A 14,898-nucleotide genomic window follows, 5' to 3' on the forward strand; every position below is an offset into this window, starting at 1 on the left:
CATTTCTGCTTTTGTCAGAAGGAATTTTTTAAAGCCCTGTATTAACCATTCTTGTAAGGTTTTTATTTTTTTCCTTTTTAATAGAAGGAATATTTGTGTTTGCGAAGGTTAGCAGAGGCTGGCTGTGCTGGAAGTGACTGCAGTGCCTTTTGATTATTCATGGACAGTAATAGAAGGCACTTAAAAAGAACAATGAAATTGCTTATTTTTGTGATGGGCCATCTGTTGAATTGTTTTGTGCAACAATTGCACAATAGTATCTATGTCATATCATTCTATTTTCAACAGCAGCTGATTATGTCTCACTGGCTATTTGTCCTTATTTCTAAAGTCCCATGACCATTTAAAGTCACCTTTTCAGGGACCTTTGCCAGAAAGGTATTAGAAATCTCAATCAGCTGTTTATTATTCTTTTTTTTCTTTTTTCTTTCTCTCTCTCTTCTTTTTTTTTTTTTGGTGGGAAGGGGGCGGTGGATGGGGTCTGTGATGGGAGCAGGAGGAGGGATTTGGTCATGTTAGCTCTAATTAATTAGACTTCCTAAATGTTTAGGACAATTATCTATGCTTTCCACCTGTAGTTTATAAAAGAAGTTAACACAGAACCATTTGATAATTTGGGTAGAAATGATAGGCTTGCAAAAAAAGAGTCAAGTTTAAAAGACTACTATACACTCTTTTATGGTTTTAATTATCTGCTCTTTTCTTCATGGTGATAATTAGAATTTTTCTCTTGGAATTCACTTCCATCCTTAAAAAAAAAAAAAAAGAAGATGAGCCATTAGCAAATTTGTTAGAGCAGAAGTGAGTATAAAATAAAACAAATGTGTTGTTGTCCATAGGTCACTGACATTGCTGATGCCATGATTCTGAAACAGCTTTTTGAAAATCTGTTCAAAAATGGGGTCGTCGTTGTGGCAACATCCAACAGGCCACCGGAAGGTAAAAACAAACATTGTGCTAGTCTCATCCAATTAGGTGGAAAATAACAAGCTTTGAAAAATCCATAATTTTATACTCATTTTATTGTGTTAGTAGAATCTGATGACTTTGCTTATCATTCATTTTATAACAGACAATCTAAAAAATCAGTTGGTATTTGTGTCTGAAAAATGTTTGTATTCTTCGCAAGTTAAACCCATGTCACCCCCTGTGTTTGATGCACTTGCTGTTTTTCTCTGAGTATTAGATATATCATATATTTGTATCAAAAAATGATGCCGGGAGGTGCCTGGGTGGGTCAGTCAGTTAAGCATCCGATGCTTAGACGCTTGATTTTGGCTCAGGTCATGATCTCACAGTTTGAGCCCCATGTCGGGCACAAGCCCCCATGTGGAACCTGCTTGTGATTCTCTCTCTCCCTCTTTCTGTGCACTCTCTATCTCTTTCTCTCAAAAATAAATAAACATTAAGGAAAAAAAATGATGCCAGCAGGAAGGCTAGGTTTGAGGACCCAGAGGGGGCCTTGCAGGACCAGCCAAGAGGATCCTTGACTTTACGAAGGATACAAATCAAATACAAAACACCAGAAAGTGAGAACAGGGTTTACTGAAGATACAGAGGGAGCAGATGCAGATGGAGCATCTGGGAGACTTGGGAAGGAAAGGAGCATGGGTCTTGTCTTGGTTCGGGGTTTGGGGGTTTTATTAAGGATTGTGGTCTGCTGTATGTGTCCTTTCAGGCATCTAAGAACTGGTTAGAACAAAGATAAGGGCCCAGGTGTTAGTCCTTGGAGCCAGAGGGCCTTGGCATTGAGATGTCTAGTGCTGGTGGTCTGGAATATTCATATGACAGCTTCATTGGTCATTCTCACCTGGTCCTTCCTTAGATGTAATCTCTACTGAAGAAATCATTAACTAACTCCCTGCCCCTTACAAGGAGGAATTACAGCTGTCTGCATTCTGTGGACTGTGTAAAGTGGGGTATGGGTCCTAGAAAGAACAGAAGCAGGAAAAGGAGCAAAAAGCAGATTTTTATGGAGTTCTTCAGTTCCTCTGTTTCAAAAATACAAGGCTTTCTAATTGCTTTTTAGGGGCTGTAAAAGAAGCTCAATGAAATGAAAGAGAAAACTCCTAATTGAGTCTTAGAAAAAGAGTTGAATCTCGCTTGCATAAGTAGTTTCTAATACTTAATTTTATTCCTAAAAAACCACTTGTGGCTTATTTGAACATCATTTAAGGATTAAAATACAAGTAATATCTAGATAAAAACAAGTTTAAAATGTTTTATCATTCCATGATGTGGTCAGTTGAAGGCCAGAGGAACCAAAACCAATATTTAATGCCTTCTTTAAAAAAAAATTTTTTTTGATGTTTATTTACTTTTGAGAGATAGAGACAGAGTCTGAGCAGGCAAGGGGCAGAGAGAGAGGGAGACACAGAATCTGAAGCAGGCTCCAGGCTCTGAGCTGTCAGCACAGAGCCCGATGTGGGGCTTGAACTCACGAACCACGAGATCATGACCTGAGCTGAAGTCAGAAGCTCAACTGACTGAGCCACCCAGGCGCCCCTAATGCATTCTTAATGTTAACATCTTTCTACCCTGGAATGCTCTACCACCTGGAATTCCCTGCATGGCTAATTCCTTACCTTTTTCAGGTCTTTACTCAAAAGTTATTTTGCCAAAGAACTGTAGACTTATCTTTCTATTTGAATCTACAACCCATCCCTTTTTTTTTCTTACCTTGCTTCTCCTTTCCTCCTTTATTTTCTTCCTTGTGGTTTATTGTTTATCTTCTTCCAGGATGCAAAGGGTTCATGAAGGCAGTGACTTTTATCTCTTCTGTTCATGGGTATATACTGAACAACCAAAACAGTGCCTAGCTGATCTCAATAGTCTTAGAGTGGATGTTGAATGAATGCATGTTTTTAAAGGTTATCCCTGGCTGCAATACTGAGAATGGATTGTGGGGATGAGATTTCAAAGTTGGAAGTAAGGAGACCATTGATGATATCATTGCTGCAATCCTGAGGGGAGATAATGGAGCAGTGAGAGTGGTGAGAGTAGTCAGAGTTTGGATATATTTTGTAAGCAGAGCCAAGAGGATTTACTAATGGGATGAATATATGGTATTAAAAAAAGAGAAAGGGATAAAGAATGACTCAAAGGTTTTGGCTTGAGCAATTAAAAGGATGAAGTTGATGTTTCCTGAGATGGAGAGGACTATAGGAGAAGCAGATTTGGGTAGGGAGGGGAAAGTACTGAGGCAGATGCATATCAGAGTTTGGATTTTAATGGAAAAGTTTAGATTGGAGATGAAAGTTTGGGAGTTCATTGGTCCTAAAGGAAGCTGGTCAGAGCAGCCAGTGAGGTAAGAGGAGAACCAACAGAGTATCAAGTGAAGAAAAGGAAAATGGTACAAAAGGATGGATGGCCACTTTTGTTAAATGCTGCTAGGAGGTGAAGGGGAGGTTGAGAATTGACCATTGGAATTAGTAACATGGAGTTTATTGGTGGATCTGAAAAGAGCAATGTAATAGTGATAGTGTGAGTTTTTCCTTAATAAGCCATGTCATGTGGATGACTTATATTGAGTTTATAATCTGTTGTTACCTAGATCTTACTTTGTGAGCTGCTGTCAAACTAGGTGTCTCTCATTCTGTGTTTGTGTAGTTGATTTCTTTTTTCTTCCTATTACATTTCAGCTTATTAGTCTGTCTGCATTGTTCTATTTTATGATTTATGTTTGATTATATTTGATTTATGTTTGTATCTTTTTGAAGTGTGGTTCTAACAGATTAGTTTTAGCTATCCCTACTAACTATGACGTTTATAAAATGGTAATCATGCTGCTATATCTTCAGCCATTCATTAATTAAAACGTAACCAAGTTTAGACCCTCATAGCATACCATTAGAGGCCTTATTTTAGGGAGACATCAGTTAATTAATACTATTAAATCCAGTTATTCAAACAACTGTAGTTATACCTCATCTATTATATTCTAAGAGAATTATGAATGATTCAGATGCACTTATTAAAATATCTATAATACTGTTATAGATAGCATTCTTTTTTTTAATTAAAAAAATTTTTTTTAATTAAAAAAAAATTTTTTTTTTAACGTTTATTTATTTTTGAGACAGAGAGAGACAGAGCATGAGCGGGGGAGGGTCAGAGAGAGAGAGGGAGACACAGAATCGGAAACAGGCTCCGGGCTCTGAGCTGTCAGCACAGAGCCCGACGCAGGGCTTGAACTCACAGACAGCGAGATCATGACCTGAGCCGAAGTCGGCCGCCTAACCGACTGAGCCACCCAGGTACCCCTTAATTTTTTTTTTTTTAATGTTTACTTATTTTCGAGAGAGACAGAGACAGAATGTGAGTGGGTTAGGGGCAGAGAGAGAGGGAGACACAGAATCTGAAGCAGGCTCCAGGCTCTGAGCTGTCAACACAGAGCCCGGCGTGGGGCTTGAACTCATGAGCTGTGGGATCATGACCTGAGCTGAAGTCAGACACTCAACCAACTGAGCCACGCAGGCACCCCAGCATTCTTGTGATTTACTAGGGTGATAATGCTATGAGACACAGCAGTGAGTGTTTTCATATTAGATCATCTGTGAAGACTCTCCTTTAGCTGACTGGTGACTTAACTGTGTCATCAGTATTGCCTTTAAACATTCAGTGATAAGCTATAAATAGCAAGGTGGTAGAACAAGCTTGGAGCACTGCCCCTGCCACCAGCACCAGTAAAGACTGCCGAAAGGATGATTGCAGTTTGCTGCTCAGTTGGCAGTGATAAACTGAGGAAGGACAGCCACAGGGAAAGGTTAAGGAGCATTCTGGAACTCAAAGCTTTGTAGGAGTGAGCAAAGTTACAGGCCCACCAAGGTAGCATACAGAAATCCAAAGTGGAACCACTTTTCCAGAGAAGACTGAAAGTTCAAGATGTGGAATTACAAAAATTGGGCATTAGCCTCAAACGTAAAGCCTTTTCTAAATACGATCCATTGAAGGGACACTGTCATACACTGTTTTTTGTTTTTTGGGTTTTTTTGCCATGGCAGACAATCATCATAAATGGCTTAATATTTTATTATAAAGAAGATGACATATACGTATGTACCAGGAAAATATAAAAGTATAGGACAAAGAATAAATAGGTCACTGGTTGCCAGAGGCTACAGTGGGAAGGTGTTTGACTGCAAAGGGGCAACATAAGATAATTTTTTTGGGTGTTTTGTATCCTGGTCATGGTTGTAGTTACTTGTATTCAAACTAATAGAACTGTAGATGAAAAAAGTTAATTAAGATTAAAAACAAATCACATGGATAAGAAATGGCAGAAAAGAGGTTAGAACCTAGGTTTTGTGACTCGTTACACATTATCCTCTATCATTTCTCCTTGTTGGTCATCACTGATCTTTGTCTACCGTGTCCTAGATAAAGTGTGTCCTCTTTTCCAACCATCAAAATGCATTCAACTTTTTCTTTAGGTCACAGCTTTTCATCTAGAGCCTCCAGATAGGTTGTTGTTGTTGTTATTATTATTATTATTATTATTATTATTGTTATTATTTAAATAGCATCTACTTATTCTTAGAGTGTTATAAGAGGTGGGGGAAGAATCTTCTTATTAGAGGGTTGAGGCAAAGCCCAATGGCTGGAGAGAGAATGACCCGTTTGAGGAATTGGAAAGTAGCCAGTGTGGCTGGAGTACAGGGAAGGGAGGAAAGTAGGATGCAGTGAAGTACACATAACATGAATCTGGAGAAGTGACAGACCTTATAAAATAAAAATAAGGATTTTGGATTTTATTCTAAGAGAAATGGGAAGACATTGGAGTACTTTCAGTAGGGACTGACAAGAACAGAGTTGGACTATCACTGGGTATAGTGTGGAGAATGGGTTGTGGAGTGGAGTGGAGTGATGCGGTGGACTCAGTGAAGACATGTTAGGAGGCTCTTGCAGCACACTGGATAAGAAATGGTGTTAGTTTGGCATAAGGCAGTTATTGTCACCTAGGGGGATATTGGCAGTGTTTGGGACATTTTTGGTTGTCACAACCAGGCAGGGTGGCAATAAGTGCTGCTATTGGCCTCTAGTAGAATTCTTGGTGGAAGCCAAGAATTCTGTCAAAATATCCTATAATGTGCAGAGCTACCCCTCACAACAAGGAATTATCTAACCAAAAATGTCTATAGTTCTGAGTTTCAGATACTCTGATATATGGTGATACCAATGGATATGGAGAGGATAGATCTGAAAGATATTCCAGAATTAAAATGGATAGTACCTGGTTATAGAGTGGTCACTGAGGAAAAGGTAAAGGAAGATTTAGAAATTGTTTTAAAATTTTAGGCTTGTACAATTAGGTGGTGATGCCTGTCATTCAATAAAGACAGAAAAGTCTGGAGGTTAAAGGTCCTGAAGATAGTGCTCAGTGGAGAAAAACCTAATTTTTCCCTTCATTAATTTTTTAGCATCTCTGTTTAATTTTCTTCTACTTCATTCATCTCATTCCCTCCATTTCTTTAAAAAAATTTTTTTTTTCAACGTTTATTTATTTTTGGGACAGAGAGAGACAGAGCATGAACGGGGGAGGGGCAGAGAGAGAGGGAGACACAGAATCGGAAACAGGCTCCAGGCTCTGACCCATCAGCCCAGAGCCTGACGCGGGGCTCAAACTCACGGACCGCGAGATCGTGACCTGGCTGAAGTCGGACGTTTAACCGACTGCGCCACCCAGGTGCCCCTCATTCCCTCCATTTCTAGTTGTGAAAACATAAACTTCATGAACAAGAATGGGGATTATTGTTGTTGAGGGAAACTGCTATCATACCCTAATTTTTTAACAGCTTATAACTTGTCAATTAATAGACAAATTAATTTTAATGGAAAATGAGCAGAAACATTTAATAATTAATAATTTTAATGAAAAATAATTGATAGCCAAGTGAAAGCAACACCAGAATTTAGGAACCTAAGAGAGAAAAATTGTGTAGAAGAGAAAAAAAGGAAGTAATATTTGAGGGGAATGAAAGGAATAAGGTACCAAAGAGTGACTGCCTGTATGTTACTTTTTTCTAGTCCTAAATTTGAATTCCTCTCTTGCTTGGGTCCAAGGTCTCACTCTTTATACCCCAGGTAGTTGCTAAAACCCCAAACCAGCATCAGTTCATGATTAGTACTTTAGCTTTTAGCCTCCTGTTTTTTTGCTGGTCTATAGGGATTTTCCCACTTTCTTGCAAGCTTAAAATATGTTTAGTATATTATATTTTTAATTTTTTAAAGTTATCTGTTTTGAAAGAGACAGAGCGAGTGGGGGAGGGACTTAGAGAGAGGGAGAGAGATAATCCCAAGCAGGCTCTGTGCTGTCAGTGCAGATCCCAACATGGGGCTCAAACTCACAGCTGTGAGATCACGACCTGAGCTAATATCAAGAGTTGGACGCTTAACCTACTGAACCACCCAGGCGCCCCTATATTTTAGTATATTTTAAGCAACAATTGTAGTGCAACATTTGTAGTGCTACTGTTTTATATTTTCTAGGATAATCTGATTAAGGCTTTTGAGAGAGGATCTTGGATCAAATCTATAGGAATAGGAAATTGCTAGAAAATTTTCAGATAAAACATATCTAGAGATAGTTTTTATTTAATTTCTTATTTTTATAAAACCCCAATTAAATGGTTTATTCATCATTTTTGTCATTTAGGGAAATACTTTGTATGGCCCATATACAAATAGACATAGTTTACTTATCAAAGATTATGCTGTCAGGTCATTAGAAGAGCCAAAAACAAAAATGCACAACTAAAATTTCATATATATGCTACTCAATTTTTAGGTTCTGAAATAGAATGTTGTTAATTACATGATATTCTAGTAGAGAAAAAAATATTTAAGAGCATGGAGAGCCTAACAACAAATTGATAATAGACAAGTAGGTTACATTAATTAAAATGTGAAATTAATAAATTTAAGAACTTATTCAATCAAAAAACAAGAATACATTTTTATGGGGGAAATATGTAAGTTGAACTCAGCTGTGCTTCTTTGACAGTAAGACACAAAGTGGTAAAAGGAAAAAAAGACATTTGGGCTCTTTCCATACTTTGGCTATTGTCGATAGTGCTGCTATAAACATTGGGGTGCATGTGTCCCTTCGAAACAGCACACCTCTATCCCTTGGATAAATACCTAGTAGTGCAATTGCTAGGTTGTAGAGTAGTTCTATTTTCAATTTTTTGAGGAAACTCCATCCTGTTTTCCAGAGTGGCTGCACCAGTTTGCATTCCCACTAGCAGTGCAAAAGAGATCCTCTTTCTCCGCATCCTCGCCAACATCTGTTGTTGCCTGAGTTGTTAATGTTAGTCATTCTGTCAGGTGTGAGGTGGTATCTCATTGTAGTTTTGATTTGTATTTCCTGGATGATGAGTGATGGTGAGCATATTATCATGTGTTTGTTGGCCATCTGGATGTCTTCTTTGGAGAAGTGTCTATTCATGTCTTTTGCCCATTTCTTCACTGAATTATTTGTTTTTTGGGTGTTGAGTTTGGTAAGTTCTCTATAGATTTTGGATATTAACCCTTTGTCTGATATGTCATTTGCAAATATTTTCTCCCATTCCATCAGTTGCCTTTTAGTTTTGCTGATTGTTTCCTTTGCAGTGCAGAAGCTTTTTATTTTGATGAGGTCCCAGTAGTTCATTTTTGCTTTGGTTTCCCTTGTCTCTGGAGATGTGTTTAGTAAGAAGTTGCTGTGACTGAGGTGAAAGAGGTTATTGCAAGCTTTCTCCTTGAGGATTTTGATGGCTTCTTATGTTTAGGTCTTTCATCCATTTTGAGTTTATTTTTGTGTGTGGTGTAAGAAAGTGGTCCAGGTTCATCCTTCTGCATGTCACTGTCCAGTTTTCCCAGCACCATTTGCTGAAGAGACTATCTTTATTCCATTGGATATTCTTTCCTGCTTTGTCAGATTAGTTGGCCATACGTTTGTGGGTCCACTTCTGGGTTCTCTATTCTGTTCCATTGATCTGAGTGTCTGTTTTGTGACAGTACCATACTATCTTGATGATTACAGCTTTGTGATACATCTTGAAGTCCAAGATTGTGATGCCTCTAGCTTTGGTTTTCTTTTCCAAGATTGCTTTGGTTATTTGGGGTCTTTTCTGGTTCCATACAAATTTTACAATTGTTTGTTCTAGCTCTGTGAAGAATGCTGGTGTTATTTTGATAGGGATTGCATTGAATATGTAGATTGCTTTGTGTAGTGTTGACATTTTAACAATATTTGTTCTTCCTATCCAGGAGCATGGAATATTTTTCCTTTTTTTGTGTGTGTGTCTTTTTCAATTTCTTTCATAAGCTTCTGTAGTTTGCAGTATATAGATTTTTCACCTCTTTGGTTAGGTTTATTCCTAGGCATTTTATGGTTTTTGGTGCTATTGTAAATGGGATCAATTCCTTGATTTCTCTTTCTGTTGCTTCATTATTGGTGTATAGGAATGCAACCAATTTCTGTGCATTTATTTTATATCCTGCGACTTTGCTGAATTCATGGATAAGTTCTAGCAGTTCTTTTGTGGAATCCCTTTGGGCTTTTCATATAGAGTATCATGTCATCTGTGAAGAGTGAAAGTTTGACTGACTCCTGGCAGATTTGCATCCCTTTTATTTCTTTGTGTGGTCTGATTGCTGAGGCTAAGACTTCCAATACTATGTTGAATAACAGTGGTGAGAGTGGACATCCCTGTCTTGTTTCTGACCTTAAGGGGAAAGCTCTCAGTTTTTCCCCATTGAGGATGATATTAGTGGTGGGTCCTTCGTATATGGCTTTTATGATCTTGAGGTATGATCCTTCTATCCCTACTTTCTTGAGGGTTTTTATCAAGAAAGGATGCTGTATTTTGTCAAATGCTTTCTCTGCATCTATCATGTGGTTCCTGTCCTTTCTTTTATTGATGTGATGTATCACATTGATTGTTTTGTGGATATTGAACTAGCCCTGCATCCCAGGTATAAATCCCAGTTGGTCATGGTGAATAATTTTTTTAATGTATTATTGGATCTAGTTGGCTAGTATCTTGTTGAGGATTTTTGCGTTCATGTTCATCAGGGAAATTGGTCTATAGTTCTCTTTTTTAGTGGGGTCTCTGTCTGGTTTTGGAATCAAGGTAATGCTGGCTTCATAGAAAGAGTTTGGAAGTTTTCCTTCCATTTCTATTTTTTGGAACACCTTCAGGAGAATAGGTGTTAACTCTTCCTTAAATGTTTGGCAGAATTCCTCTGGAAAGCCATCTGGCCCTGGACTCCTGTGTTTTGGGAGATTTTTGATTACTAATTTGATTTCTTTACTGGTTATGGGTCTGTTCAAGTTTTCTATTTCTTCTTGTTTCAGTTTTGGTAGTTTATATGTTTCTAGGATTTGTCCATTTCTTTCAGATTGCCCATTTTATTGGCGTATAATTGCTCATATTCTCTCATTATTGTTTTTCTTTCTGCTGTGTTGGTTGTGATCTCTCCTCTTTCATTCTTGATTTTATTTATTTGGGTCGTTTCCTTTTTCTTTTTGATCAATCTGGCTACAGGTTTATCAATTTTGTTATTTCTTTCAAAGAACCAGCTTCTGGTTTCCCTAACACACTCACATTCTGTGTCTGTCTCTCTCAAAAATGAATAAACAAACAAACAAAAAGGTGTAAAGTTAGGTTGTGTATCTTTGACCTTTCTTCCTTCTTTAGGACGGCCTGGATGCTGTATATTTCTTTCTTATGACCACCTTTGCTGCGTCCCTGAGGTTTTGGGCTGTGGTGTTACCATTTTCTTTAGCTTCCATGAACTTTTTAATTTCTTCTTTAACTTCTTGGTTAGCCCATTTATTCTTTAGCAGGATGGTCTTTAGTCTCCAAGTATTTGTTATCTTTCCACATTTTTTCTTGTGCTTGATTTAGAGTTCCATAGCGTTGTGGTCTGAAAATGTGTGGTATGATCTTGATTTTCTACTTGTTGAGGGCTGATTTATGTCCCAGTAAGTGATCTATTCTGGAGAAATGTTCCATGTGCACTGGTGAAGAATGAGTATTCTGCTTTAGGATGAAATATTCTGAATATGTCTGTTAAGACCATCTGATCCAGTGTGTCATTCAAAGCCATTGTTTCCTTGTTGATATTCTGTTTAGATTATCTGTCCATTGTTGTAAGTGGGGTGTTGAAGTCCCCTGCTATATGGTATTATTATCAAAGAGTTTCTTTATTTTTGTGATTAATTGATTTATATATTTGTGTTCTTCCACATTTGGAGCATAAATGTTCACAATTGTTAGATCTTCTTGGTGGATTGACCCCTTAGTTATGATATAATGCCCTTCTTCATCTCTTGTTGTAGTCTTTATTTTAAAATCTAGATTGTCTGATATAACTATGGCTACTCTTTTGGCGACCATTAGGATGACAGATGGTTCTCCATCCACTTATTTTCAATCTGAAGGTGTCTTTAGTGGGTCTCTTGTAAACAGCATATAGACAGATCTTGTTTTATTATCCATTCTGTTACCCTAAGTCTTTTGATTGGAGCATTTAGTCCATTGACGTGTAGAGTGAGTATGGAAAGATATGAATTTATTGCCATTATGTTGCCTGTAGATTTGGAGTTTCTGGTGGTGTTCTCTGGTCCTTTCTCGTCTTTGTTGCTTTTGGTCTTTTTTTTTCTCCCGTTTTTTCTCCCTTCAGAGTCACCCTTAAAATTTCTTGCAGAGCTGATTTAGTGGTCACAAATTCCTTTAATTTTTGTTTGTCTGGGAAACTTTTTATCTCTTCTCCTATGTTGAATGATAGCCTTGCTGGATAAAGAATTCTTGGCTGCATATTTTTCTGATTCAGCACATTGAATATATCCTGCCACTCCTTTCTGGCCTGCCAAGTTTCTGTGGATAGGTCTGCTGCATACCTAATCTGTCTTCCCTTGTAGGTTAAGGACTTTTTTTTTCCCTTGCTGCTTTCATGATTCTTTCTTAGCCTGAGTATTTTGTGAATTTGACTATGATATACCTTGTTGATGATTGGTTTTTGTTGAATCTAATGGGAGTCCTCTGTGCTTCCTGTATTTTGAGATCTGTGTCTTTCCCCAGGTTAGGAAAGTTTTCTGCTATGATTTGCTTACATAACTCTTCTACCCCTTTTTCTCTCTCATCATCTTCTGGGACCCCTATGATTCTGATGTTGTTCCTTTTTAATGAGTCACTGATTGCTCTAATTCTTAAATCATGCTCTTTTGTGTTAGTCTCCCTCTTTTTTTCTGCTTCATTGTTCTCCATTAAGTTTGTCCTCTGTATCGCTGATTTGCTGCTCTGCCTCATCCATCCTTGCCGCTGTGGCATCCATTTGACATTGCACCTCAGTTACAGAATTTTTTTTTCATCCCGACTAGCTTTTATCTCTGCAGAAAGGGATTCTAATCTGTTTTCAACCCCAGCTAGTATTCTTATTATTGTGATTCTAAATTCTGGTTCAGACATCTTGCTTGTATCTGTGTTGATCAAGTGCCTGTCATTTCTTCCTGTCCTTTCTTTTGGGGTGAATTCCTTCATTTCATCATTTTGAAGAAAAGGAATTAATAAGGTAAAAAAAAAAACCTTAAAATTAAAAAATTAAAAACAACACAAAAAAGTCAAATAAAGGATGCTAGATCCTACGTGTGTTCTGGTCTGCTTGTTGAAAGGAGCTTGATAGAGAAAAAAGGGAAGGATAAGAAAAGAAAAAAAAAAGAAAATGGTTGAAAGTTTGAAAAAACGAATACAATGAAATAGAATAAAATGAAAGATGGAAGTAAAAAAATAGAATTTGAAAAATTTACAAAAAAGTAAAAAATGTAGTAGGAAAAATGTAAAGAAAAATATTTTTAATAGAAATGGAAAATAAAAATAAGTTTTTTTCTCATTCTATATTCAAGAAATAGAAAAGAAAAAAAAATTTGAATAGATGGACCAGCAAACAGAGTGAGGTATGATTGAAATTACCTTGGTTTCCCCTAGAAGTCGAACTATGAGGCACTTTATAGTCTGTAAACTAAGCAGGCGGAGAGACTTGTGTTGTTCCTGGAGAGTGAGGTTGGTCCAGCTGGGCGGGGCTTAGTGTAACGGCTCCGTTCTCCACTAGATGGCAATGCTTAGCTTACTGGGATGGATTGTTGTGGTCCTTGTAGGTGTGTATGCACATGCGTGGGAAGGGTGAACATCGCGTCACTCAGCTATCCAGTCTCTAGTGTTGGGACTGTGTCCTCCCTGACCAGCAATTGCACACCCCTCCTTTGTCTCTGGCTTTTGTCCACTCCCTGCTTTTACACTGTCTGTGACCAAGCCATCAGGTTGCCAGGTGGCACCTCCCTCCTGAGTTTTATGTCATATGCGGCTGTGTTTCCCAACCCCTCACTTCTGAGGGACTGTGGTTTTGACCCACTCAGACCTTCTGGGGGAGGGTCTCAATGAGCAATGCTGGCCCGCTTCTAGGAATGTTTGGGAGACCATGCTGCTGCTGATGCCCAGAGACTGCAGCTGGGTGCCAGCCTGCCCCAGAAAAAGTTCATGCAATCATGTAGCAGCAGCGTTTTAGGGATTATGAAAATAACAACACACATCTGGCACAGGCTTCCTCCCAACATCCTTCTTCCAGCACCAGCGAATGTGGATGTTCTCCAGGATCCACTGGGACCTTTGGCTATGGGGAGGCGGCACAGCCTCTACCAAAAGTCCTCCCAACAGGGGAACTGCCTCTTGCCATGTATCCTAAGGACCCTGAGGATCTTGCTCTCTGCTCCTGGGGATTTGCCCTTCCCACCAGAGCACTGCCAGGTATTGAGCTGTGGAGTTTCAGACTCTGTGCTCCCCCTGTTTATAGAGTCATAATGGAATTTAAATCCTCTCCTTTCTCCTTTTTCCCTTTTTTTGTTCTGTCCCTTGTGTATTCTGTCCCCTGTGTACTCTTTCTTTTCTCTCCAGCTGATTTCAGGTGGAGGGGATGCCCTCTGTATTCTTCCCCCATCTCTGTCCTCTCTCCACAAGCAAAAACAGCTCCCTGCCCTCTGTGCCTTTCTCCCCCAGTTCACCTCTCCATGCTGTGTACCTGCTGAGTTCTCTGGTTCAGGTTGTGCAGATTGTTGTGTTAATCCTCAAATCAGTTTTCTAGGTGTGCAGGATGGTTTAATGTTGATCTGGCTGTATTTCAGGGACGAGACACGCAAAAAAAAAAAACCCTTCCATGTGATTCCTCCATCTTGGGCCCTCCTCTAGTTTCTTAATATGATACCAAAAATGTGTATATCTGTTCAAAAGTCATTATTATGCTTAGGTGGGACATTGGTATTTCTACTACAAGTATGAACAAAGGAAGGATGCTACCTATCACTTTTTAACATTGAACTACAGTAGAGACAGAAAGAGTATAAGAACAACTGGGAGGATAGGGAAGGGAACCAAGGAGAAAACACATATCTTGATTATAGGGATTCTCTGAGATTAGTCATACCACTCCTTTTTCAAGGTCATGTAAAAAGAAAATACCATAATATGGGAACACTAAGTAGAAAAGAAAGAAGTAAATATTAGGAAATTTCTGTTTTATATTCTTTAAAAATCAGGAAAATATAGACTGTATAATATAGAAGATCTAAGTGGAGAGAAGACAGATTGAATTGAAAACCTATTTACTCAGAAATCAGAAAATGAAATCACTAATGTTTAAGAAGTATGGAGAAATAGAATAAAGAGAATAAAATGATAAAGAAAAAAAAAGTAAGTGCGTGCCCTGGAGGAAAGAGGTCTTAATGTTTCTCAAAAAGAAATGTTTGAAATAAGAAAATTGATGATACCAATGAATTGAGTGTAAATAAATGTTTGTAGTTACTGCTTGCTTAGATATTTGTAAATTTTCTTCCCCTTGGAGAGAGAGTTTACTGATTCTGAG

The 14,898-nt window shown here is 38.2% G+C and overlaps 1 protein-coding gene across 2 annotated transcripts in view; it reads left to right on the top strand.

Annotated features, from left to right (window-relative positions):
* AFG1L (AFG1 like ATPase) overlaps window positions 1-14,898 on the top strand; it is a 203,576-nt gene that overhangs the window by 79,444 nt on the left and 109,234 nt on the right. For both annotated transcript variants that reach the window (XM_043592064.1, XM_043592063.1), the window contains exon 7: window positions 840-939. In XM_043592064.1, the coding sequence (XP_043447999.1) occupies window positions 840-939 (100 nt within the window). The remainder of the gene's footprint in view (window positions 1-839; window positions 940-14,898) is intronic.

Source organism: Prionailurus bengalensis, chromosome B2 (genome assembly GCF_016509475.1).
Source record: "Prionailurus bengalensis isolate Pbe53 chromosome B2, Fcat_Pben_1.1_paternal_pri, whole genome shotgun sequence".
In the NCBI taxonomy this organism is placed as follows: domain Eukaryota; kingdom Metazoa; phylum Chordata; class Mammalia; order Carnivora; family Felidae; genus Prionailurus; species Prionailurus bengalensis.